The following is a 25,931-nucleotide window of genomic DNA, read 5'->3' as shown; positions in this document are numbered from 1 at the left end:
TTAAAAAATTATCTGTGGTTTGTGTAACTCTAAGACCTATTTTGGTAGAGATTCCAGCTACATCAAAATAAAGATGAATACTTAATATTTGTGCCAAGTGGTTTTGCCATCCAGACAACGATCAATAGGCAAAGAGATAATCTTGTCTTGTACCATTTACACAGCTCAAACAATTGAAGGCTTTTCCAGTCTGCACTGACTTGGCTTTAGGTCTGTTGTACATGACATGTGTTTGCTATATAAATATTGGTCTGAAGCTGAACGCCAGTACATCCACAAAAAAACAAATTCAGCATACTTAAAACAGAAACTTAGTATCTTGTATGGTGTCAAGAATCAGAGGGGTAGCCGTGTTAGTCTGGATCTATAAAAAGCAACAGAGTCCTATGGCAAGTCTGTTAGTCTATAAGGTGCCACAGGACTCTTTGTCGCTTTTTAGAATCTTGTAGTTATGTTTCTGGTAAGGTATAGCAAATGCAACCCTTTTCCAATGTTGTTCAAAGAGTTTCCCATATAAATATCTCAACACCAATTTGGAAATACAACTTTCTACCCTGAATGAAAAAAAAATAGTTACAGTACTTTCAGTACTAGAAGTAGAAAAAATGTATTGAGGATTCAGGTGCATTTTTAGTAATTTGTTGCTGTCACACATGAAGGGGGGGAAAGTCACTGCTGTACCTGAAAAAATATTTCTAGACATTTTAGTGGAGGTCTATTCCAGATTTTGCAGTTTTATTATGTCATTTTACAGGAAGCATGGAAACATAATTTCCTGTTGGTATTTTAAATTGGTTAATCTGAAAGAGGGATGGTCTAATGTGCTCCTCTTCAACTAACCAAGGAGTTGTTTAAACTTGCATATAAAGAACATTAGACCAACAGTGTGATCTATTTTTGCGCGCGCGCGCGCGTGTGTGTGTGTGTGTGTAAAATATATATATTACACACACACACACCTGAAAATATAAAAATCAGAAAATAAATGGATAATTATGCCAAGGACCAGTTAGATTGTATGGGTATGTAAACTGTGATTGAACAGATTATAAAGATAAAAGTAGTAGGATAAATCTTAGATCCCAATTTGCCTTGGAAAAGAAGGAATATACTGTAAGTAGAACTAGTTGACAGTGAAAAAGGTGGAAAATGTGGAAGAATGCTAGTTGTACATAGGGAATTAAGAAATCCTACCCAATCTAATATATCTAGGTTTTTTGTTTGTTTTATACCAAACCTATAACCTTAGCGTCTGGGAGCTTTTTTCCTCTGGTTCACCAAAATTCAGTTCTCTCTCAAATGAAATAAATTTTTTAAGCTGTTTAGTTTCTGGTGGGCATTTGTCTCATTTATAAAACAATTACCCAGCTAATCACAGTTAACACAATTGGTGTTCATTGTTTAGAAAGAGCTCCAGGACTGGACTAGCACAGATGTTGCAAGTTAGGACTGAGGTGCAGAGCTGTGTGTGAATGTTTATTTTACTAAGTGCTTTCCTGTGCCAGTGTTATATCAAGTCCTAAGTTTACTCTCCCCAAATTGTAAATATAAAACAAAACAAACAAAAACAAACACCCCAAAAGCCACCCTAAAAACAGAGTGACAGAGGTCTGGTTATAAAAATAGGCAGTTGGGAATAAAGAGAGCATGAATTGAATTGTGGTGTTGGTATGCAAATTGGATACAAATTATCAGAAAAATCTCAAGTTTATTTCAGTTTAAAATGTGTTTATTTGTATAGCGAAAGGTGATTATTCTTAAAATTTATGTTAACCCTAGGTTTTACAAATGCATTCATTGTTGGTGATTTGTAATAACTAATGTTTTCTTTGTTTTACAAGTTCTGATTTAGATAATACAATGCGTTCATTTCCCTATAAATGGACTTAAAATTTTCCATCATCAGACAGATTTTTAGAAATGGTTCTCTTGAGTGTATTTCTAGAATTACAGACTGCCTCCCCTGGACAATCAAAATAGTGTATTTCATGCATCAGGTTAATTTTAAGGATCAAGAATTTTTCTCTTGGGTGTTTTTAGTTTGACCTTTCACCCACTGAATGGAATACTGCCCATGTCACTTTCCTGAATAAATCCTCTTTCACCCCAAGTTTTTGTTTTTTAAAGGCTAATATTCTGATTCTTCCTTTGGTTGAATTATAGGACTAATAAATAAAATACGAAATATTGCCTAGAAGAATATAACCTATGTAAATAGTCTTTACCATGTAGATAACTGAAAGTGAAGAGGTTTTTGCATTGTACTAGTCAAATGAGTATTTGTCAGTCATATTTCAAGAATATTTTAATACCTTTTTTTAAAAAAAAAAGGTAAAACAGATAACCAGCTGCTTACGTTTTTACCTCAAGAGATTTGTTTTATTCCATGTTCTCTCAGAACCTAATAAGAAATTAACAATAAATGGTACAGAACTAGTAGCTCTGAAGGGCCTGCTTGTGGAAACGGCAAAATACATTAATGTGCTTAGAAATCTTAACTACAGCTGCAAAAAGGTTAAGTAGCTGCCAGGCAAAGTCTCTTGTATTTTTCCTGCTATAAATTTACTCTCTATTTTGCTCTCAAAATGCTTTTTATAGAACAAATTTGGCATCACTTGCATACGTGATTTTTGATAGGCATCTGTGTGCATTCTTTTAGCTGGCCAGGGCTTTCTTCTGAATAGTCCTTCCCTTGAGCCAGGACTTCATGATTTAACTGTCATAACTGGAAATGGAGATTGAACACTCATAAGAAAACTTTTCCGATGGACCCCAGTTACTTGTTGCCACAGTTGCTAATTGTCCCTGCTATTTTGAGCAAGGAGACGCACTGAATTTGTTGGCTGTGATATTTTTTGACCTCATCTTGAAAGGCTCCTGGGTGGAATTTGAATTTTCCCCATCTGACTTGCTAATGAGCTGGAAGTTTCATTTTAAAGAGATTTCCTTTGGTAAAAATGGCTATTCTAATTTTACGTAGACAAGCAACAAGATGACAGAGAGTTGTTAAGTTGTAAGGCATGTGGCATAACTATATTGCAGACCTTGCCAGCATTGTCTAAGAAAGGGAGGATTTTCATGGGCACATCTACGTATTGTATAGTGTATTAATTTTTCAGATTTAAAAAATAGCTGTAGCTCCTCTATTATTATCTTTTCTTACCATGATTCAATGAAGAGTTCCATATTCTAGCTGAAGAAGTATGAACTAATCAGTTCAGACAATAGTAAGTAGCCTGGATTCACATTACTCTAGATGCGAACCAGGAAAGTTGGGAGGGTGTATTTCCTATCATACAACTCAGGAATGGTATTGGTACTATCTGCCAGTCAGTGTCTTTGGGGTGAGAGCTTTTCCTGATCCCTACTGCATTTGAGATAGACAGGGAGTGGATTAGTCTACAGTCAGTTGAATATTACCTTGACAGTTCTATACCTCTAACAAATAGGGCACACTGTGACTAAATGTTCAGGGGAAGCGAACAAAACCCCCCCAAAACATTTCACTGGCCAGAAAAAGGAACTCTAGATACTCTGCAAGAATCTAACTTTCACTCTATGCATCTGAAGAAGTGAGGTTTTTACTCACGAAAGCTTATGCCCAAATAAATCTGTTAGTCTTTAAGGTGCCACCAGACTCCTTGTTGTTGTTGTAGATACAGACTAACACGGCTACCCCCTGATACTTGCAAGAATCTAGTTAGCCTTAGAGGTAAGTGAATGTAAAGGCTGAAAGATTAGAGTGAAAGAGGGTTTATTCAGGAAAGGGATCAGGACAGTATTCCATCTAGGGGATGAAAGGTCTACCATGATTAAGATAATTTACCTGACAGGTTTGCTGTGATGATGGATTAATGTTTATGCAGAGCTTTTAAAATATAAAATGCTATTCTTCTTGTTGAGTTAACCACAACCAGCTAACACATTTTTTAAATGTGACTGCCTTTGTCTACGCTACATACCCAATGCTGTTTAACAGCATGTTAATTAAAAGATGAGTTAACACATTTTCTAACGCACTTAATTTATGCATTGTAGACAAAGCATGATCTGCACATAGTTTTTGTACGGGTATAACTGTGTTTGTTAGAGAGTGGGATGTGTTACCCAAATAGTTATACTGGTACAACCACTAATGTGGTTACACTCATAGTGGTATAAAGGTTATCCCAATGTAGCTTTTTGCCCTTTCTGTATAGGAATAAACTATGTTGGTATAAGCATCTTTACATGAGTATAACTTCATCCACACTACGTGGGGCTGAACTGTTTTAACGATACCTATACGATTAGCGTGGTTAAACTTTAGTGTGGAGACATAAGTCCTTAGCAGATACAGGAGAAAGCAAGGTGTTGCAAAGCAAATTATTCTAATTGCCTCTCACTGGCTGCAATGAGAAATGAGAGTGGAAGAATAAAACCTTGCATTTGTTACAAGGCCAATTCTTCATTGTAGCTCCAGAGTGACCCATGAGTATTTTCAACCCAAATCCATCCATACTGTTCAATGCTGGGGGATTTTTAGATATTTTAAGTTGTTATTCAAGAAGGTGAATTAGATGAGGTGTCAATTCACCAAATGATCCTACTGCTTCCTTTTAGAGGTTCAATGAATTACTTTGTACTGTCCTACAGTTATCCACCAACTCTGACACAAGACTAGAAGAGGCCACTCTCCGGATTCATTTAGCAGTCACATTGCCTGTTTCATAAAACTTCTGCCCAAAGAACAGCCAGTTTTGTCTCATCCGTAGTCCCTATATATATACTTTATTTATTTTTAGGTAACGATTTTGTAGACACACTAAAAAATAATTTCTTTAATAGGATGTTGAATTCTCTTTTCACATTTTTAGTTAGTCTGTCTGAGCCACTGTCTCCTCTTCTGATTATTTATTAATTAAATAATTGAGTATTGACAGTGTGCTCAGTGCTGTAGGAGATGCAGTTCCTGCCATGTAAAGCTTTCAGTCTCTTTACTCTTATTTTGCTTACAATGAAGATAGTTGTTTTAGCCATTATTTCAAATGCTGTTTACGTATCTGTGCCTTGGCAGATGATTTTTGTTCCAGAAGAGAGTTGTAACTGCTTCTGCAGCTTCATTATTATGTGCTCAAAAAGTCCCTGCTAGGAAGAATTATATGGAAAGATATGTTTCAGACCTATATTCTGTCTTCTGCAAAGTCTTTCCACAGCAGTCCGGACTGACCCAGTTTTTGTTTACATACGGTATGTGAGATTTCATTTCTTAAGTGCAGGACTATTCTGGCACAGAACACATTGATACTTCTTTTTTTAAACGTAGAACAAAACATAAATCATTTTGGTGGGACTTGCTATGTTTACATCAATGATGTTTTCTTTGTGGGTGCTCAGTGCCCAATTGGAATTATGACAGCTAAACTCTAAGATGTGAATTGACATGCAGAGTCATATTTGTTTCTTTGTATTTTAAGCCAGCCTCTCTGTTTGCTGAGTATTCCAATCTCTGCCTTGTTCTTGGCAGAGCAATGAACAGCAGATCTTGAGAGCAGCAGTTACATGACCTTGATTGAGATTTCTCACTTTGATCAATATGCTGCCCCAATCCGTACACCAGATTGACTTTGGAGTTCTAGCTGCTGCCATTACAACTCAGGGACCCTTGCTTCATTCTTAGTGAGGGATGAATGGTGCTCAGTGAATGAGGCAGGGAACAGTAAAGAAAAAAATATATACCAAACAGCTCCTTTGTTCACTGTACATCATCCAACTTGCATAGTGAATTAGGCAGAAGTCCTCTGGGTAAAATATATACTCCTGGGGGCATTCTGCAATAAAAAAAATAAAAATCTGTGCAAAAAAAAATTCTGCAAATTTTATTTGTCAAAATAACACTACATAATCATGCCAGTTTCAATTATTTTGGTAATTTATTTAAAAATACCTGTCAACAAACACACCCAAAAATTCCCCCGGGAGTAGAGAGTTAAAGAAACACCTATGACAACCCAGTTCCTGTTTCTCTGCCCCCTTCCTTCCCCAGAGCTCAGTCGAGGGACCAGACACCCACAACTCCTCTCCCCGCCCCCAGAGCCCACCTGCAGGGCCCCCCCAGCCAATATACCTGAACCCCCTTTCCCCAGAGCCCAACTGTGGGGACCTCCTAGCCAAGATACCCACACGCCGTCCCCCCTTTCCCAGAGCCCAGGGATCCAGAGGGAGAAAGAGCCTGGTGCTTGGACCCAGGCTTAAACAGTTTCCTCTATTCCCTCAGGGCATTCTGGGAACTGCAGCTGCCAGGAACTGTTTAGCTCCCTTTCTTTCTCCCCAGCAATGTCTTCTATGTGCAAGCTGGGCTCTGCTGAGTCCAGTGGCGGCTAGCAGCCCATTCCTGTGAGGGAAAGGAAATTCTGCGCGCACACCATTAATTTCTGCTAAAATCTGCATTTGGCAGAATTCCCCCAGGATTAAATATAGAGGTGTGTGTCTTGTAAAATCTATAAAGTACTTTGAAGTAAAAGGTATCCTATAAGTATACATTTTGTATATCAGTTCTTTCTTTTTCACCTTCCACTGATCTGCAGAATGGCTGGAGCCCGCATTTCATATATTGGCGAGAGACTGAATTTGATTGGATAGGATAGATTAATGTTGAACTCTGTAAAATGTTGTAACAGTTTGATTTATTTCTCAAATTCATAATTGGTCAAATACTTATTGAACCATGAAGCTTCTACTCAGTTCTTTGTTTTATCCTGTGACATAATGCATTTATTACTAAATAGTGCTGGGTTATTCCTTGGGGCTTTTTAGTTTAGTTTTGGTTTTTCTTTGGTGACATTACACAGTGTTTTCCATCTCTGTATTTTCCTGTATGTCCATGACTTTCATTTCTTGAAAATCATCTGTAAGGGCTGGCAGCTCTTGCAGATTTTGCTGGCTCCAATCCAAGCAAGTGTCAGATGATTTTCCCCATTAGATTCCTCTTGTGAGTCCGACAGCTTTACTGTGCGCTTTTTGTTGTTAGCCTTGTACCTGTGTGTAGGGAGAAATGCTGTTCTGCAGCAGCTTCAAATCAATGAGGACTCGAGCGAATCCCATTTGCTCAGCGAGTTATTGCTATTACATATAAAGAGTTGATTAACCACATCAGAAATGTAAATGAATCTGTTATTTTTGTAGCACCATATACTTTAGACGTGACGTAAAAAGACAGCTCTCCTGCCCTGAAGAGTTGAATCTAACCAGACATTTGTACAGAGGGGGGAGAGATGCCACATGCAATTTCCTCCCCACACCTTAATTTCCCCTTTTGTGCACAAATCTTCACTTAGTTTCCTTTTAACTCTTGTGTGTTGTGCTTGATAGCCCCTACCTAATGTTTCTCTTGTTTTTTAACCTGTGCCTAACTTATTTGCTTGCTTTTATCTCTCCTATTCTGTTTGTACAAGCTTTACCTACTACTCCGATTATCTTTCCTCCTCCTCATTTGAACCATCCCATTTCCTTTATCATTATGACTCATGCCTATGATATTTTAGCTTTCATCCCAGTCCCTTTTCCCTTGACCTCCAGATAGGTATCTGACACCAAGCTGCAATGGCCACCCTCCATACCACCCCCATTGCTAGGTAGCAGTTCCATATTGGGAGCAAAGTTAACAAAGCACTTTTAGAAGAATCTGTTTCCTGTTTGTCAGGCCTAGTCATAAATCCTGGTAATTGCAGCTCCTCAGTCTGAGAACCAGCTCATAGCTTTCCCAGGCATAAATTAAACATCAACAGGATGTGAACAGGAAATTGTCTCCTGTTCAGCAAATGAAGGTCCTTTTCCAGCTATTTCATTTGGAAAAGTCAAGATTTTTCCAGTCTGAGTATAAGCGGCTCAGACTCTTGCTGTTTGTGTTATTTAATTTTAATTAATTTTAAAATAATAATCTTAATGATGAACATTTTGGGAAAGGGATGTCTTTGTTAAAGATTCAGTATCTCTGTCCATTCCACTCAGCTGTGAGAGCTTACAGTGATCAGGCTCTGAGATATTCAGGAAGTCCTCCTGCAAAGTCAGGGAAGGCCAGAGTTGATATTGCTGATATTGCTAAAGTTTAAAAAACAAATAAAAAAAAACAAAAAACAAAAGCTGAAAATGTTTTTAAAAACCTTTAAGGTCTTTATACATCATAAAGAAGCAAAAAAAGGACACAAGATCAACCTGGGGGGAGAACACTTGGCAGGTTACATCCAAAGGTCGCCATGAAAAATTGAGTACATCTTTGTTCCAGGAGGGTAGATTTTCAGAGGCGTAATTTTGTGCGTGTGTGTATTGGGAGTAGGGTGCATGTGAAACTTGCCTTTGAAAATCTGGCCTGAGGTTTGCACTTCACCCCCCCCCCCCCGTCTCCCACTGTCTTTATGGTCATGGTCATCCTTTCATAAGCCTTAATCTAACATTTAATCTCTTTTGCCACTTTTGGAAGACAGGATAATGGGCTAGATGGACCATTGGTCTGACTCAGTATGGACGTTCTTATGTCAAAGGTAATCAGAAGGCCCAGTTTTTGGTGTCAGCCAAGTTTGTTAGAGATTCTCAGTATGCAAGAAACTGAGCACAGTTGCTCACAAGAGCATTCAGTTCTCAGTCTCCCAGCTTCAGATAAGCGCCAACTTACCGAGTTGCTGAGGGGTGCTCGATCCATACTCTGCCCCAGACCCAACCCCTTCCTCCAAACCACCACCCCACCCCGCCTCTCCCCACCCAATCTAACCAGCCCTTACCGTTAAGCAGACACCCGAAGATGAGGCTGCCTGGGACACACAGGCTGTGGAGCATGCCCATGGGGAAGACGGGGGGGCCCTGCCGGGGCTTGAGCTCCGCCTGCCCCACCCAACCCCAGCTTGGAGTCCAGCCGCATCCCTCTCCTGCTGGCGCCGCACACTGCTGCCCTGGTCTACGGCCCCAGCTCTAGCTCCGCCCCCACGAGGCACACTCCAGGCGCGGGGTTGGAGACTGGGGTAGCAGCATGCGGCGCTGGCAGTAGAGGGACACGGGTGGACTGGGCAGACAGACGCAAAGCCAGGGTCGGGAGCCCTAGCCTGCGGATTCGGAGGGCTCCGGTTCCAAATTGGGTGGGCTGGTTAGATCCTAAGTGGGTGGGCTGCGGCCCACCCAGGCCCACCAATAGCTATGCCTCCACGGGCCCCCGCCTCTTTCCACCCCATTCCCCCTGCCTCCACTTCTCCCCCACCAGCGCTGCAGAACAGCTTATTACTGGTGGGTGGGGAGGTGCTGATCAGTGGGGCTGCCAACGGGTGGGGAGGCACTAGGAGGAAGGAGAAGCGCTGACCCATGGGGCTGCCAGTGGGTGCTGAGCACCCACTGTTTTTTTCCATTGTGCTGCAGCCTTGGAGCACCCATGGAGTCGGCAGCTATGCAGCTTCATCCTTGAATTCCATAGTCAATAGATTCCTCAGAAACTTTTTAACATTATTAGGCACAGCTGTGTAGCTAGACCTTTATAATTCTATAAGGTGATCAATTTAGGTGTTCAATAATTTTATCGACATACAGCAGTATTGTACTCACTTGTGAGATGTCTCTCTCTTTGAGCTGGTAGAAGATACTCTGTGAAAACTTTCTTCAATGGAAAATCGGGTTTCAACTAACTAAAATTTTCACATCAAGTGTCTGCTTTCCATTGTTTCATTGGAAAACCAAAAACCCCGAAATGAAAACTTTAATCTATAAACTATTTTCCAGCTAGCTCTAGTTAGTATTGTAATTTACCATGAGACACTACAATAAATGACGTGTTTAGATATACAGGGTTCCCTTCTCTAAAGCTCCCTCAAAGTTAATTTCAGTAAAATATGTATTATTATTGTTCAGTTTCACTGATTTGTGTGTATTATTTCAACAAATAAAAACACGTTTTTGTTAGAAAACGTTTTTAGGTGTTCAGACATGAAATTGCAGTCTTAGACAAAAGAGAAAAAAAATCATTGAATATTATTGCATTTGTTTTTTACTCAATTGTCTGAGATGATTACTAAATGCCCTGCTCCTCCTGATATTTACTGTTGTCACTTAGGCAAGGTGGGAATCATGTACAAAGGGCTTTGGGTTCCATTTTTTTATGTCTAGACTGTGTCCAATTGTCATTGACTCTGATGTCAGTGACTCAATTCCCGTACACCTCATGGGGGTTTTACTTTTATACTTGGCACTGCGCATCTTGGCTTCCCCTCTGTTTACTTTGACAGAACCTAGTGAAACATCTTGGACCAGGTCCTCTGGCATGTTGCAACAACTTTCCACCACACTAAGTTAATAATCTAGCCCTAAATTCGTCCAGTCTGTCCCAGGGAGTATCCTCCTGGTATAAAAGTGATCCTCCAGTGGGGTAGAGAAAACTTAAAGGTTCTTACACCACTCACAGTCCTTGCTTTCAGTGAAGCAGAAGTTGCTGGAGGAAAGGGGATGTGGACAGGACACACACAGTGCAGGCCATACTTATGGTTGGAGGACACTCTCCTGGGAAACAGCGACTCTGAAAAAGATTTGAGAGTCGTGGTGGATAATCAGCAGAACATGAGCTCCCAGTGTGAGACACTGTGGCCAAAAGAGCTAATGAGATCCTGGGATGCAGACACGACTGATACCTGCTGATAGTGGGGAGTGAAGGGGTGCACAATTTAAAGGTTTGCCTCCACCTCAACAGCTTGAGTCATGCCTACCCCTTCCCAGTATACTTCTCCCCCCCCCCCTTTACCCTCAGTGGCCTCTCCCTAAAGCTCCCAGTTGGCAGCAGCTGCCTCTCCCTGCTGCCAGCTCCAGGAGCTGCTGCACAGGGAGGGAACCAATCCAGAAAACCCTGGCAGAAATCTGGGAGGGGGGCACGACACCTCTGCTGGGATGCATAAACAAGGGACTCTCAAGTAGGAGTAGAGAGGTTATTTTACCTCTGCATTTGGCACTGGTGTGACTGCAGCTGGAATTTTTTGTCCGGTTCTGGTGCCCACAAGAAGGCTGTTGATAAATTGGAGAGGGCTCAGAGAAAAGCCACAAGTATGATTAAAGCAGCAGTTCTCAAACTTTTGTACTGGTGACCCCATTCACACAGCAAACCTATAAGTGTGACACCCTCCCATATAAATTAAAACCACATTTTTTATATTTAACACTATTAGGGAGGCTAAGCGGGATTTGGAGGTGGAGGCTGACAGCTCATGACCTCCCCATGTAATAACCTTGCAACCCCCTGAGGGGTCATGACCCCCCGTTTGAGAATCCCTGGATTAAAGGATTAGGAAACATGCCTTATAGTGGCAGACTAAAAGAGCTCAATCTATTTAGTTTAACAAAGAGAAGGTTAAGGAGTGACTGACGATTGTCCATATCTGCAAGGGGAATAGATACTTAATAATGGATTCTTTAGTCTAGCAAAAAAAGGTATAACATGATCCAATGGCTGGAAGTTGAAGCTAGACAAATTCAGACTGGAAATAAGGTGTAAATTTTTAATAGTGAGAGTAATTAACCATTGGAACAATTTGTCAAGGTTTGTGTTGGATTCTCCGTCACTGGCAATTTTAAAATCAAGATTGGACGTTTTTCTAAATGATATCCTCTAGGCGTCATTTTGGGGAAGTTCTGTGGTCTGTTATACAGGAGGTCAGACAAGATGATCACCCTTCTGGCCTTGGAATCTATGAATCTTTGTGGTATGCCAAGCCTCAGCTATGTTTTTGGCCCCTAACTGCAGTCATCCTTAAATTCAAGGGACTTCTTCCCATGAAATAACACATTTTGAATTGCATGCATGTTCATCTAGACCATTTTTTTTTCATAAAACTCCATACAGATAAATCTTCTGTTTTTTCTCTTTAAAACAGAAGCAAAATATAAATTTAAACTCTCACTGTTAACAAATCAAGGTGAAGTAATTAATTAACTAACTAATTTTAGGATTGGGGACTTCCTTATTTGGTTTCTCTACACATGCAGAACACTGAGGAATACAATATTGTGTGATATGATTGATGTAGAATGTCCTCAAGATAACATTCGAAGGACAGGGACAAAGAACATTTTAACCAGTTGCTTGTGTCTTTCTTCATCCTAACAAGCTATTCTAGATTTAACATGTTCTGTTTTACCTTGGCAGAACACTCCCATGAGATCATATTTATTGACCTGTTAGAATTTTAGATGACTCTGGTGGAGGAAGGCTAATTTGTACTCCTGGATTGCTTCCAGAGAGAGAGAAGGTTTTCTCTTCTTCAGGACATACTGATTTCTTAGCACTTCCACCTCCTACATACTTTGGATCCAAACATAAGCCCTCCAGCTGCCTCTACACCACTGGGATGGCCCATGTATATTAGCCACTTATGTATTTACATACGTTCTTCATTTATTCAGTTTCACTGCTCTTGTAGCAAATATGTTTTAAAGTATAGTAAGCACAAATCTCTGTTAACCCTGCTTCCCCATTAATCAAATCTTCAGTTCTTGTGACTTCCAAGTTTTTTCATCATCCATGTATTGTAGTTCACTCTTAATTATTTTGCCTTAATGGGAAACATTCAACTTCATTACATATGATATATTAGTGTAAACCTTTCCTCCCCATGTAAGACTTGCAGCTTCAAATAGGCTCTTTCCTACTGTTCTACACATCCTTTTTTGTTGTGTTGTTGTCCTGTAACATGACGTTCTTGCAGTAATAACTATAAGTACTTGTATTTGTTATAGATTGGTACATCATCTCTATGTAATGCAGTTGATTTTATGCTGTTATGTACTTGGACCACTTATATGTCATATCAAATGATCTGTGAACCTTACACTTTGTTAAACATAAAACATAACAAATGATACAAGTGATCATCCTTATTCTCTCAGCTATTTCTTTGTTTTATCTTATTTCTTTGCCAGCCATTGAACATTCCTGTCCTAGTAGAATAATTGCACCTTCCTTTTAGTTGGTGGTTGTCTCTATTTTAGCCTGTTCATCAAAGGATACTTTTGAGGAACAATTTAAAAAAAAAAAAAAAAAAAAAAAGCATCTTTTCTAGCCATTGTTACTAAGAATTTTCAAGCAGCAGCTAAAATTTTTTTGGTTTATTTTTTTTAATGTATCTTTTTTGCAAACTATTTGACCTATTGCATGCTGCAAGGCTACTAATAAACCTCAGGTATCAGAATATAATAACTCCTCGCTTAACGTTGTAGTTATGTTCCGGAAAAATGCGACTTTAAGCGAAATGATGTTAAGCGAATCCAATTTCCCCATAAGAATTAATGTAAATGTGGGGGTTAGGTTCCAGGGAAATTTTTTTCACCAGACAAAAATCTATATTATATATAACTAACACACACTCTACAAGTTTTAAACAAACAATTTAATACTGTACACAGCAATGATGATTGTGAAGCTTGGTTGAGGTGGTGAAGTTAGAGGGTGGAAGAAGGTAGGATATTTTCCAGGGAATTCCTTACTGCTAAATGATGAACTAGGACTCGGCTGAGCCCTCAAGGGTTAACACATTGTTAATGTAGCCTCACACTCTGCAAGGCAGCACGAATGGAGGGAGGGAGACAGCATGGCAGACAGACACACACACCCTGTGTGGGGGAGAGAGAGAGATGCACATTGCCCCTTTAAGTATGCTGACACCACATTCTAAGTACATTGCTCTATATGGAGAAGGGGCAAGCGGGGGGCAGGAGTAGGGGGGAGGGGGACAACCCTGATATTAGTCTTCCCCCTTCCCTGCACAGCAAGCAGGAGGCTCTGGAGAGCAGCTCCAAGGCAGAGGGCAGGAGCGGCACTTGGCAGTGGAGGGAGGGACACCTGAACTGCCTGCAATTGGTAGCCTGCTGGGCAGCTGCTGCACAGGGAACATAGGGGAACTGATAGGGGGGCTGCTGGTCCACCCTGGTTCCAAGCCCCACCATATCAAGCATGTTTTTATGTTTGTTACAAAATATTTTTAGATATTCAAACAAGAAATCAGTCTTCTGGCTTCACTGCCGACTCGTGGCGTCTGTCTGTCTCTCTCTCTTTCTTTTCCCCCCTCAGGTCAGCTTCCTTTGAATGTGACTAGTCCTACAATGAGAGACTGTCCCTATGTCACAGAAGCATTTCCTTTTCGTTGTGCTCTCTTGCCCTAAGCTTCCTTCCTCTGTGTCCTCCTGAGTTTATAAGTCTTAGTACAATAGTATTAATACCTGGAATACATAGGAATGTGGACTTAATAGTCATGGTGATTCTCTTCATGTTGTTCTGCTTTTAATTCTTCTTTAAAGCTAATGGTGTAAAACTAGTGCATTAGTCTGTTCAATTTTTGAAAAAACACAAGAAAAAATTTAAAACAAAGTACTATTATTTATTATTCTGGTAGCACATAGAGGCCACTCTGCTAGGTACTGTACAGCCATATGGAGATGGTCTTTGACTTGAAAGCCTTATAATCTAAGGGTTTGTCTATCCAGGGAGTCATTCCAGAATAGCTATTCCTGTTTAGCTCCATGGGATTAAGCTAATTGGAGTAAGGGCTTGTCTCCACTAGAAGCGCTATATTGGCACCCTTGCACTAATGCAGCTGGGCTGCTGTAGCGCCTTTGGCGAAGACGCTCTGTGCGATGGAAGAGAGCTCTCCTGTTGGCATAATAAATCCACCTCCACGAGAGGCCGTAGCTATGTTGGCAGGAGAAGTTCTGCCACCGACATAGCACTGTTCACACCGGCGCTTAGTTCAGTGTAATGTACGTCACTCAGGTGGGTGACTTATTCACACCCTTGAGCAACGTAAAGTTATACTGAAGTAAGTAGTAGGGTAGACCTGCCTAATGCACATATGAAGTTAATCAGGAATAGTTAACCTGCTTTAAATTCACATCCCACCTTATTCTAGATTAATTTTCATGTGTAGACAAGCCCTGGATATAAGGTGAGAGACAACAGCAGGTGGGTACAATGGACAGACCGGGAGCATAAAGAAACAATGAGATGATACTGAGGCAGAAAACAAACTGCAGCATGCAGAAACTTGCAATGCAACTGTGACCTACCAGTGCTATAGATAATCAGTTAACAAGACTCTCAGATAATATCAGTCCACCACTTTTTACCAGGGTGTGTTTTCTTTCTACTAAAAAAAAGTGTTTTGCATAATAACGAACTTCTCAGTAAGCATTTGTTTTTCTGTTGCTTTACTAGGTATCATGCCTGTGTACCATAACATGTTTGCACTAATGAATGAAACAGAGAGAATTTGGTATCCTCCAAATCACATCTTCCACGTAGAAGAATCAACCAGGCTCAACATACTCTACCGAATAAGGTAGCATGACAACTCAGATAACACCTAAAAAAGAACTGTGATTTTATTTTTCATATTAATGCAAAAAGCTAAATAACAAAGCAGTAGCAAACAATATAATGTAAAATGTAACTGAATTCTAGTCTCCATATGAACTATTAGGTACACGATAAGAAGCATACAAAATATGTGGGATTGAGTAAATTGAATAATCAATTGTATTGTTTGTGCCTTTGTATTGGAGATAGCTATACTTGCCTCTTCAGGTTACAAAACAAAAAGGTACTGAAAGTACAGGGAGTTCCAATTATTGTTTGTTTGTTTGATAAATGATCAAGTAACAAGAGCCAAATTTCTTGTTCGTGGATTTGTGTTTTTGAGTTATGATGCTAATGTAATTACTAGAAGTTCTGAAATGTAAAAAGTCCTTCAGTGGCTAAAATGCTGATTTATAGATATAATTAAGTTATCCTATCCAATTATCAGGACAGCTACAGCAGAATTTGTATCTATCCAATGAACAAAATCTCTTTTTTGAAAGGTGAACTTTTTGAGCTGCTCATCTACAATTTTCCCTTCTGAAAAGGCTTTTATTTCTTTGAAATGCATAAGGTATCATGGATGTCCCTTTGGAAAATTAGTTGCAAATTGAAATGCAAAATGTCCTCTTAATGGCTTGGTTTGCCCTATGCTGGTAGACTGAAATTATGTTATTGAAATTTCTGGTGTGTGCATCTGTTAATTTGTTCCCCGTTCTATTATAAGAGTACGATAAGAATGACTACCAGACTGCACAGCAGAATACTCAACCATATTGGTAATTCCAATTTAAAATGTGGTTGTGGTCAGCAAAGCTACTCTGAAAATCTTACTTCTTTTTAGGGTGTTTTGTTCATTCTCCACTAATGTCATACATACAAGGCAAAGTAAGATCAACCAGTATCAAAAAATCAAGCAGTTTGTTTTGTTTTTTTATGGTATATTATGAGCAAAAGAGATTCAGGAATCAGAATTTAAAGCTGGCAGTTTTGTTAGTGATATATACCTCTACCCCGATATAACACTATCCTCGGGAGCCAAAAAATCTTACGCGTTATAGGTGAAACTGCGTTATATCGAACTTGCTTTGATCCGCCAGAGCGCACAGCCCCGACCCCTCGGAGCGCTGCTTTACCGCTTTATATCTGAATTCGTGTTATATCATGTCACGTTATATCGGGGTAGAGGTGTATTAGTTGGATTAGAATACAGCTTTCTGTTCTGCAGTTGTATTAATTTTATAGTGCTGCTCCTAGTTCCAAACATTTCTTTTAGTAATCTAAGGCTAGGTCTACACTACCCGCCTGAATCGGTGGGTAGAAATCAATCTCTCGGGGATCGAATTATCGCGTCTCGTCGGGACGCGACAATCGATCCCCGAATCGATGCTCTTACTCCACCAGCGGAGGTGGGAGTAAGCGCCGTCGATGGGGAGCCGCGGAGGTCGATTTTGCCGCCGTCCTCACAGCGGGGTAAGTTGGCTCAGATAGGTCGAATTCAGCTACACTATTCGCGTAGCTGAATTTGCGTATCTTAAATCAACCCCCCCCGTAGTGAAGACCTGCCCTAAGATATGATTTAGTCACATTGGGAGCAGTTACAATGTTTGCAACAACCACTTTTACATGAACCTCTGTTACCTCGTTGTATTAAACTGAATGACTTGATACCCAGAGTGTTTTCTTTGGGATCATGTAATGGTTGTTCGCTTAGGCATAGAATAATCTTGTCTTCCTTGGGCGTTGTTATATTTCATTGTATCGTCTCGGGGTTTTTAGAGGACTAAGGATCTTGCTACAGGGAGTCGTATAGAAAAATAAAACTTAACTTTACCAAGTAATGGTATTTAAGATGTGCGGTCTTTTTCAGCAAATATACCCTTTAATTTTGTTGATATTTGTCTTAACTAGACAATGTGTATGTTTCTCAACAGGTTTTATTTTCCTCACTGGTATTGTAATGGCAGTAGCAGAGCATATCGTTATGGTGTTTGCCGAGGTGCAGAGAGCCCTGTTGTTGATGACCTTGTCATGTCTTATCTGTTTGCTCAGGTATGACTTTCAATTGATAGTTCATGATTGACTGTTTTTTTTTTTTTTTTTTTTACCTCTTTGCCACTGCTTTTTGACACCATCATCCAAACATAGAATGTGGATGATGTCCCACAGAAATAACCCACAAAGCTTGACTTAATTTCTCAGAGGCCAGTTTTAAATATGCAAATGAAACTCAGGGCCATATTGTTCCTCTGCAGTAGGAAAGAATGAAAACCCAGCGGATCCATGTTGTGGGGGAAGAGATGAAGAACTATGCTGCCTCCACCATATCATTCCCCTCAGCAAGCATCAGGCTCCATTTTTTGAGAAGAGCAGGCTTGGAAATATAGGACCATACCGTCCCTGAAAAGACCTTGTGGGACTTCAGCAATAAGCTGATACAAACCTTTTAAGAGCTGGGCTACCAAGGGGTGAAAAGTACCTGGGAGCCAGTGTAGAGATTCACAGAGTTTTGGGTACAGAAGAATTGAGTCACAAGAATGTTCAGTAAAGAAAATGTTATAAAAGAGAAACTATGATGAGGTAAATTTTCAGTCTGATTGCTTACGCTCTTTTCTCTCTCAGTGGCGAGATGATTTTGTGCATGGATGGGTAAAGGTGCCTGTTACTCATGAAACACAGGAAGAATGCCTTGGAATGGCTGTTCTTGATATGATGAGAGTGGCCAAAGAAAAGGACCAAACTCCCCTGGCTATCTATAATTCAGTCAGGTAATTCCTTACTTCAGAACAATGTTACTTTTACATACAGTAAAAGGATGACTCATTAGTTTACTGTTTTCTCACTCTGCCTTTCTCTTTCATGTTACCCAAGTAATTAGCACCTGGACAGACACACAATTTTTGGCAACAGATTTGTTACAGAGCAGAGATTCCCAAACATAGAGAGATTATCTCATGACATCCTCCCTTTACCTCTGTGATCGCATGGACTACTTCTCTTTCTGTTAGCAATTGAACAATGTCTTTGTGGCAACTTCAGACATGGCTTACATAGAAAATAACATTAGGAAAGTAATTAATGTATTTTTAGCTGTTTTTTAATTAAATTTAGCAGGTGGAAACAAGGAGGAATCAACACTATGTGACCAGTTCTCTGTGGACCTCTGGCAAGTGTTCTGTGGGCTGCTGGTGATGCATGGACCATAATTTGGGAACCGCTGCTCTAGAACTTCCCATCTGTCTGCAATTTTTTCACGCTTTTCAGTTTCAAAACCTTTTTCTTTTTATATCTGAAAAGTCCATGTAACTATTAACTTTATTTTCTACGACATATATTTGTCTGTGCTCTTTTAATCCAAAGAATCACTTCACCTATACACAATCTTAAAATAATAGACTAAAGTGCACATGCAACTGAAGGAAACATATGTGCAAACATATTCTAATTTTGAGCTTCCAGGGTGCAGTCAGGAAGAATAAGTAATTTTTGTTTAATGTTTGTTTTAACAGAGAGCTTCTAAAGTACGAAAGACTTAAATTTCACACAACCTTGCAACATTATTGAGTCCTAAAGAATGGGGTTCTCTCACTTTTGTTATGCATGTATTTGTGTCACACAGCCCTGATAGCACTCCTACTGTCTGGATGGTCACCAAGCTACTGTGTTTGAGCCTCACACACTGGGCCTATGTGCTCTTAAGTTTCCTTTGGTGTGAGTAGGCTGCAGAACTGCCCCGACACACTTTCTGGGCACAGGCTGTCTGTCTGTTATCCCTTCACAAAAATGGGACCTCGCAGTCTAGCTGCCATAGGCTCCAACATTCCCCGGTAGCTTAAGCACACCCTTCCTGTTTTGAGCAGGGGGTTGGACTAGATGACCATCTGAGGTCTCTTCCAACCCTAATCTTCTATGATTCCTCAGCGATCTGACCTTGTGTGAACTCTGGGTTTACAGTTACCTCTTCAGGTGTGTGTGATAATTGAACCAAACAGACACACAGGCTTTGTAAGGTATCCAAAAATGAATCACTCTTTACTTTTGCTAGCACAAGACGTAAACAGATCTAGATAAACAATAACCTGTGTATATGAATTTCCCTGCCTCATGTCCCTTACCACTCTTGAACATTCTTTGGGCTTAAGTCAGAGTCCTCTAAAGAGTCTAGGCTTTTCCTCCAAATCCTGGAGTATCTCCCTGTAGTCTGTAGCCAGTTTCCTTCTTCCTTGGCTGATCCTGCAGCTAAGCAAGTCCCATCTGCTACAACAGTATGTCCCCTCCTGCCCAAGCTTCCTTTTGTCTCATCCTCCAACCCACCCAGTCTCTGTTGTTTTTAAAGGGTAGTATCAACACCTTGGTTCTTTGTCCTGCTTCTGGGGAAATTCCACTCTCCAAATGCTAGCCAAGCTGGGCAGAACTGGTTCCATCCAGGTTACAGCTACCCATTATTCTGCTAATGGCTAGATCTCACAATTGTCCTATTCAGAGCCAGACACACCTGCACCCCTCTTGCCTCCTCAGCATAAGAGGGATGGTGCAACAATACAGCAAAAGACAACCATAAAACAGAAGGATATAGACAGTTCTTAAAACCAAACTGGAATTCCTAAGCTGTACGTAGACAGATTCACTCAGTTATCAGAATTTGCTTTTACACTGTATTTTATCAATGTATACTGCTAAAGGCCCTGTTCAGGAAATCACTTAAGCATGCTTTTAAAGTGCTGAATGGCATTTAAGTACATGTTTAAAGTTATGCACATGTTCAAGTACTTTCCAGAATACATATTTGTTCCTGAATAAGGGGCCAAAGAGAACAAATGAAAACAAATGTGCAGGAGTAAATGCTTAAAATAGTCTGGTGCCATATTTCTGAAATTGTTATGCCCTACCCCTCTTTTCTATACTAGCATCATTTTCATTACACCATATTAAGTTATTGATATTACCATATGCTACCCAGGATATCTGGAAACCATAATTTAAAGATAGCAAGGACTCTTTCATTTGCTGGGAGGAAGACCAATTACTCAAATATTTCTTTTCCCTTTAAAATGTTGACTCACTAAATTTTTTATTTGGGAGGATTTCTGAGGTAATCACCTCTTGTCTAGATAACATGTTCTCTCGCTCTCACCTTTTCTTCCACTCTGGTGAGTCTGGTTTTGAAAGTTTTTTTTGTGTCCATTCTTTTGTTAAACTTCTTCATATCGTAACTTTTAAAACATTATATTTTCATTTTTAATCACCTTGTTAACAAGATACTACTAGAGCCAGTGCCACAAGTGGTAACTGATTAAATAAAACTTGCTTTAGATTTTGGCATCTTCTTTTAAGTTACACAGAGAAAATGTTAACAGAGCATTAAGTTATAAGAACATCAAGCACTCAAAAGTTAAGAAATCCAGCCTCCCAGTACAAGGCTTAGTTCATGATACAGTGTAGAATTGCATTGTTTGTTATCTTTTGAAACTTGACATATGTGGTTCTGTGTCAGATTTACAAATCTGAATGATCTAGAAAGATCAGGATTTTGCTACATTGGCATAGCTATGGGAATTTATCAATGTATCCTGGCTGACTGGACTTCTCCCCAACCCCACATAATAATGACTAAATCAGAAATGTCCAGGTTTATGGAAACAGTGTACTATACTTTGGAATTAGTAAATGAAAAATAGAAAATGGCACAATAAGTGTGGTTTCATTTTCAACAACTTTTACTGAAGACTGAAATAAAGACCACAATATCTTTTAAAATCACAGTATGTAGTTCATTTGATAAAGTATTTTCATGTTGGCTTTGTATTTATTTAGCATACAGAAATAATTTCCTTTTCTAGGCTTCATAGATAAACCTTGGAATTTATGTGCTAATCTTGTGTTCACAGTTACAAGATGTTTTTGCCTAAATGTGTTCGGGCAAAAATTCAAGACTACCATATTTTGACACGAAAGAGAATAAGGTACAGATTCCGCAAATTTATCCAGCAGTTTGGCCAATGCAAAGCTACTGCCAGAAACTTGAAACTTAAATATCTTATAAATCTGGAATCCCTTCAGCCTGCCTTCTATTCAGAGATTTTTGAAGTAAAAGAGCCTTGCAGAGGTGAAGAAAGGTTTGCAACCATTGTAATAACTGGAAATGGTGGAATTCAGTGCTCAAGAGGGAAACATAAAGACAGTGAGCCACTGACAGAACAGGTAATCCATGTGAATATGGCATCACTTTGATTATTTTAAGGATTTTGCAAATGGACATGGTAACAGAGTAATTTGGTCATATGTTACATGTGCTGATTAATTCTAATGTAGTACTATAGAATGAATTATGACTTTGACTTAATAGTTCTACTGTGATTTCTGTATGAAGGGGGTTTGACTTGAACCAAACAGCACAAGAATTTTTAAATTAGGTGGATTTTTTTATATAGATTATAAGAGAAATAACTTTTGGCTAAGCAATTAAAGTACTTAGATGACAAATGAAGAGTGCAGTTCTCTGTCATTCATGCTATTGAAACAGAATTATTATAAAAGTTGATATGAGAAAGTAACAGCTCCGCCTAATTTAAGAGTTAAAAAAGTTAAATGATTCAATCATTTGTTATAACCATGCAGTTTCGTTTTATTCTTAATGTTATCTGGGTGTTTTTGTTTTTTTTTACATTGTTTTCCATCTGAATATTCAACAATTGAACTTAACGTTATCTGATGCTAGTTGCTAGCAGGAAATGAATTACTGGTTGTCAGGAATTACCAAGTCTAGCTTTGATAAGTCCCACCTGTTCCATTGCTAATGTGTAATGTACCCAGATCAGGTCAGGAAAACTGTTATCCCAAAGACGATGTATCATTTCAGGAGTATATCTTATTTTTTGTACATAGCTTTTAAATAACAGAATATTATTGTGAAACATTTCTATAGCATTAACATTTTACACATCGCTTTACAGACTATAGATGAAACAACCCTTCTTCTAGTATAACCCTTCTTTATAATCTAAATAAGACTGGGTTTTTTTCCATAGGGAAATTTGAAGGAGGAGTATCAGAGGTGATCTCCTTTTTTAAAATGAATAAATGACCTTACATTTTTAAATACATATACATTTCCTGATAGATAACAGACTAGATCAAAACAATAATGTGAAAAATACCTTGTAAAGCAAATTGAGGTTAACAGATAGTTTACAAGTGATCACAGGCCATTATGTAAAATGACACTTTTATGATATGGTATTTAATCATCAGGCATATTAAAATATATAACTATATATGTGTAAATATCTTGATATTTCTTCATGTGTGCTTATTAGTAACAGTGCAGATTGAGCTGAGGTTTGGATAATTGGGCCAATAGTTATCATCTGTATAACTCTGATGATTTAATGTTAAATGTTCCTACTAGACACCCTTCATATGCAAAAAGCAGCCTTCAAGAGACTGTTCTAATGATGATGTGCCTGGAGTTATTTTATAGAAAAACAGGCCTTTTAAAAATCACTTTTTGTACATTAATTCATATATTAAAATTTGCCCTCTTTGAGCCATATTTTCGTAAAGCAACCTCTATCTTTGCACATGCTGAAATTTGTGTATGTAGCTGTACCATTTGTGCATGCCAGTCAGGCCTTTAATAGCAAGAGTAATACATAGGATTCTTATTGTTTTTCCTCTGAAATTCTCAAAATTCTTTTCCAAGATGAATAAGCATTATTGTCCCCAGTTTACAGATGAGGAAACAAATGCATGAAGAGTTTAAGTATCTTGTTTGAGGTTATAGAGGAAGGCAGGGGCAGATGGGAATAGAAATCATGTCACCAGACCCCCTGTCCTCTGCTCTGACCATTAGGCAACTCTGTCTAATGTAAGATGATTAACTACATTTACCTGTGGACAGTTTCTGCATTTGTACAAAGGGTTGCATGCTCAAATTTAATAGTGAGGTAAGGCTAGCTATATTTTTGACTATTGCAGCAAACCAGCATCACAAAACTTTACTCAACCACTTGCTTTGGAACAAGATATTATTATTTTTATTTTGGTGAAGTGGTGGTGATGCAGTGGCTGTGACAGATGGTCTTGCCAGCCCAGATTCTTATCTAGTAACTAGGCATAACTCCATTGACTTTAGTGCAGCTGAGAATCTGGCCCAGTATCTTTATGGAGAGCATGGGTGAATACATGTTGTGCCAGTATAACCATGGATACATCTACAAAAAGGTTGCAGTAAATAATAAACTAGAAATTCTTACTCAGATTATTATCAGGCCTGTTATTTTCCTTGAATTACAGAAATAACAAATAATGATGTATATTATCTAAAATGCTACAGACAACCAACTAAAAAGCCATTACCTGTATAACATTTTGACTGATGTACCATATCCATCTGGTGGAAGAACTGACTCTCACCTTTTCTGTCCGATATTTTAAGAATTCAGTTTGAGGTCAGAATTTAAAGAACCAAATTTTCATAATTCCCTGAATTGTACTCAAGTCAAAATTCACCCAAGCTTCTAGCTCCCATTGTGATTTGTGCCTTCGACTACCATGGTCAGGGATGCACAAGTGTGTGTGCATTTTTCATTGTGAAAATCAGCATCCACTTTGTGATTATTTGATCTTCAGTATTTTGAATTCATCATCATTCCTAAGGTGGTGAAAATATTTATCTAGGGTTGTCGGAATTCTCAAATTTTGAATTATACGTTGAAAAACCATTTACTATGTTAGTATTAATCATAACTAACATTTATTATAGGAATTACAAACATATTGTGATTTTCCTGATATAATCGATGTCAGCATTAAGCAAGCAAACCAAGAAGGCTCCAGTGAGAATAGAATTGTCACCAGTGAGAGTAGAATTGTCACCATTCATAAGCAGGACAGCAAGAATCTGGTATGTTTATTTTTCTTATTGTTTGATTTATATTGATATTGGTTTGATCATGCAGTGGGAATACGGCAGTATTCACAATATTCTACTAAACCTACGATGCGGTAAACAATTACTCAGATGTTAATAAGGCAAAAGGTAAAAACTGAAGATTTTAACAGTGATCACTATATCAGTACATAGGCTAATGTATTTGAAGCACCATAGCATAGACTGAAATTGAAACAAGGATATTTAAAACTAACGCTGACACTTTATCTGCAGTTCATTCTCCAACTTCGTTGTGCCTAGCTAAATAATTATTAAACTTGTGCAATTTTAATTTAACCTAGACCCTAATCCTGCAATTCATTGTGCGTGGGCGCAGCAGTCTGTCCGTGTGCGCGCGCGCACACAACTGCAGGATTGGGATTTGAGATTAGCTTGAAGGGAAAAAGATATACAGAACTATATACATCCATCTAGACAAAAGGTACAAAACTAATAGTACAGCTGTTATTATTTAAAATATTCTGTGAGGCATTCATTTGAAAAGTGTTAGTCTGACAATGTAAACAAGTCACAAATTCTCTTTACAGTATATTGTGTGTGAACTAAAAAGCCACAATTGTTCATCTTTTTAATCCTAGCATTCTATTAGCAACACCATTTCCTGTATGAGATAACCTTTTGGTGTAGTGGTTTCTTTCTTGATCCACATTACTGATCTGTGTAACATCAGATTTCCTGTTTCAGTCATTTTCCTGGCTGATCAGAGATCTACAACTTGTTGGCACATAAGACAGATGTACTGCTAAAATGGTTCTTCCTTCCTGGAGAAAGTAAATCCAAAACCTGCAAAAGCATTTGAATGAGAGTGAATTAATTTTCTGTTTTTAATGCTGCCTTTAAAAATGATACTGTTTTTCAGAATTATATTAGATTTGATATAATTACTCTTCAGTAGTCACATAGAATCTACACTTGTAGATAATTAAGCTGTGTTTTTGGTAGCTAGCCAATGGAAACAAATGGTTTTTAATGTAGTCTTTTCCTGTAAAGTGCATGCGTGAGGAATATTTGTTCTTTATTACAGCACTTTCACTTTTGGATTATTAAAGAACATTCTTTTCATTACGTCTTTCATTGCTGTTTTTCAGCTTCAGTAATGTTCAACTTTTCTTTTAAGGTAGTTCAACCCCTTTTTCTTATGAAATGTGGTTGGTCGAGGACAGCGTATAATGTAGTTAAGATTCATCTGAAATGGGAGGGAAATGAAGGAACAGTCCATAGATTGGAGCACATTGACACAAAATAAGGAAAGAAGTATTTTCAATATGAGATGCCCAACTTTCCTCTTGCTGTCTTTCTAATATCTACCAGGAAGAACTGTTAATTTTCACATCTTTGGTTTCTCCTTGTTAAGCGAGGACCATATTAGGAGAGGAGTTACCTTTACAGGATTTATTTGCCAGAAATTATCCCAACAAACCTGTGAAGCTCTCTCAAAAAAGAGGAATCTTGGGAAAGGCAGAGCATAGAGGGTGCATGAAAGATATGGGAATTAAAAACTTGTTGTAGTTTGAAGTTATTTATATTGATTTGAATAAAACCAAACATATGTGGTGGTTGGTTTTTCCCTCTCCTCACCCTCCCCATCTCCTTTCCTCGTCGTGACCTTTAAAAAAAATTACAAGAGGTTGC

General features: G+C 38.8%; 1 protein-coding gene across 3 annotated transcripts in view; it reads left to right on the top strand.

Moving 5' to 3' along the window:
* Window positions 1–25,931, top strand: part of JAK2 (Janus kinase 2) — a 142,664-nt gene that overhangs the window by 65,862 nt on the left and 50,871 nt on the right. For all 3 annotated transcript variants that reach the window (XM_034773224.1, XM_034773223.1, XM_034773221.1), the window contains exons 3-7: window positions 15,206–15,329; window positions 17,281–17,398; window positions 17,969–18,114; window positions 21,235–21,547; window positions 24,111–24,251. In XM_034773224.1, coding sequence (XP_034629115.1) covers window positions 15,206–15,329; window positions 17,281–17,398; window positions 17,969–18,114; window positions 21,235–21,547; window positions 24,111–24,251 — 842 coding nt within the window. The remainder of the gene's footprint in view (window positions 1–15,205; window positions 15,330–17,280; window positions 17,399–17,968; window positions 18,115–21,234; window positions 21,548–24,110; window positions 24,252–25,931) is intronic.

The sequence above is a fragment of the Trachemys scripta genome, chromosome 6 (genome assembly GCF_013100865.1).
Source record: "Trachemys scripta elegans isolate TJP31775 chromosome 6, CAS_Tse_1.0, whole genome shotgun sequence".
NCBI lineage: Eukaryota > Metazoa > Chordata > Testudines > Emydidae > Trachemys > Trachemys scripta.
Note: the sequence above shows the minus strand (reverse complement) of the source record. Positions and strands in the feature narration are given on the sequence as shown.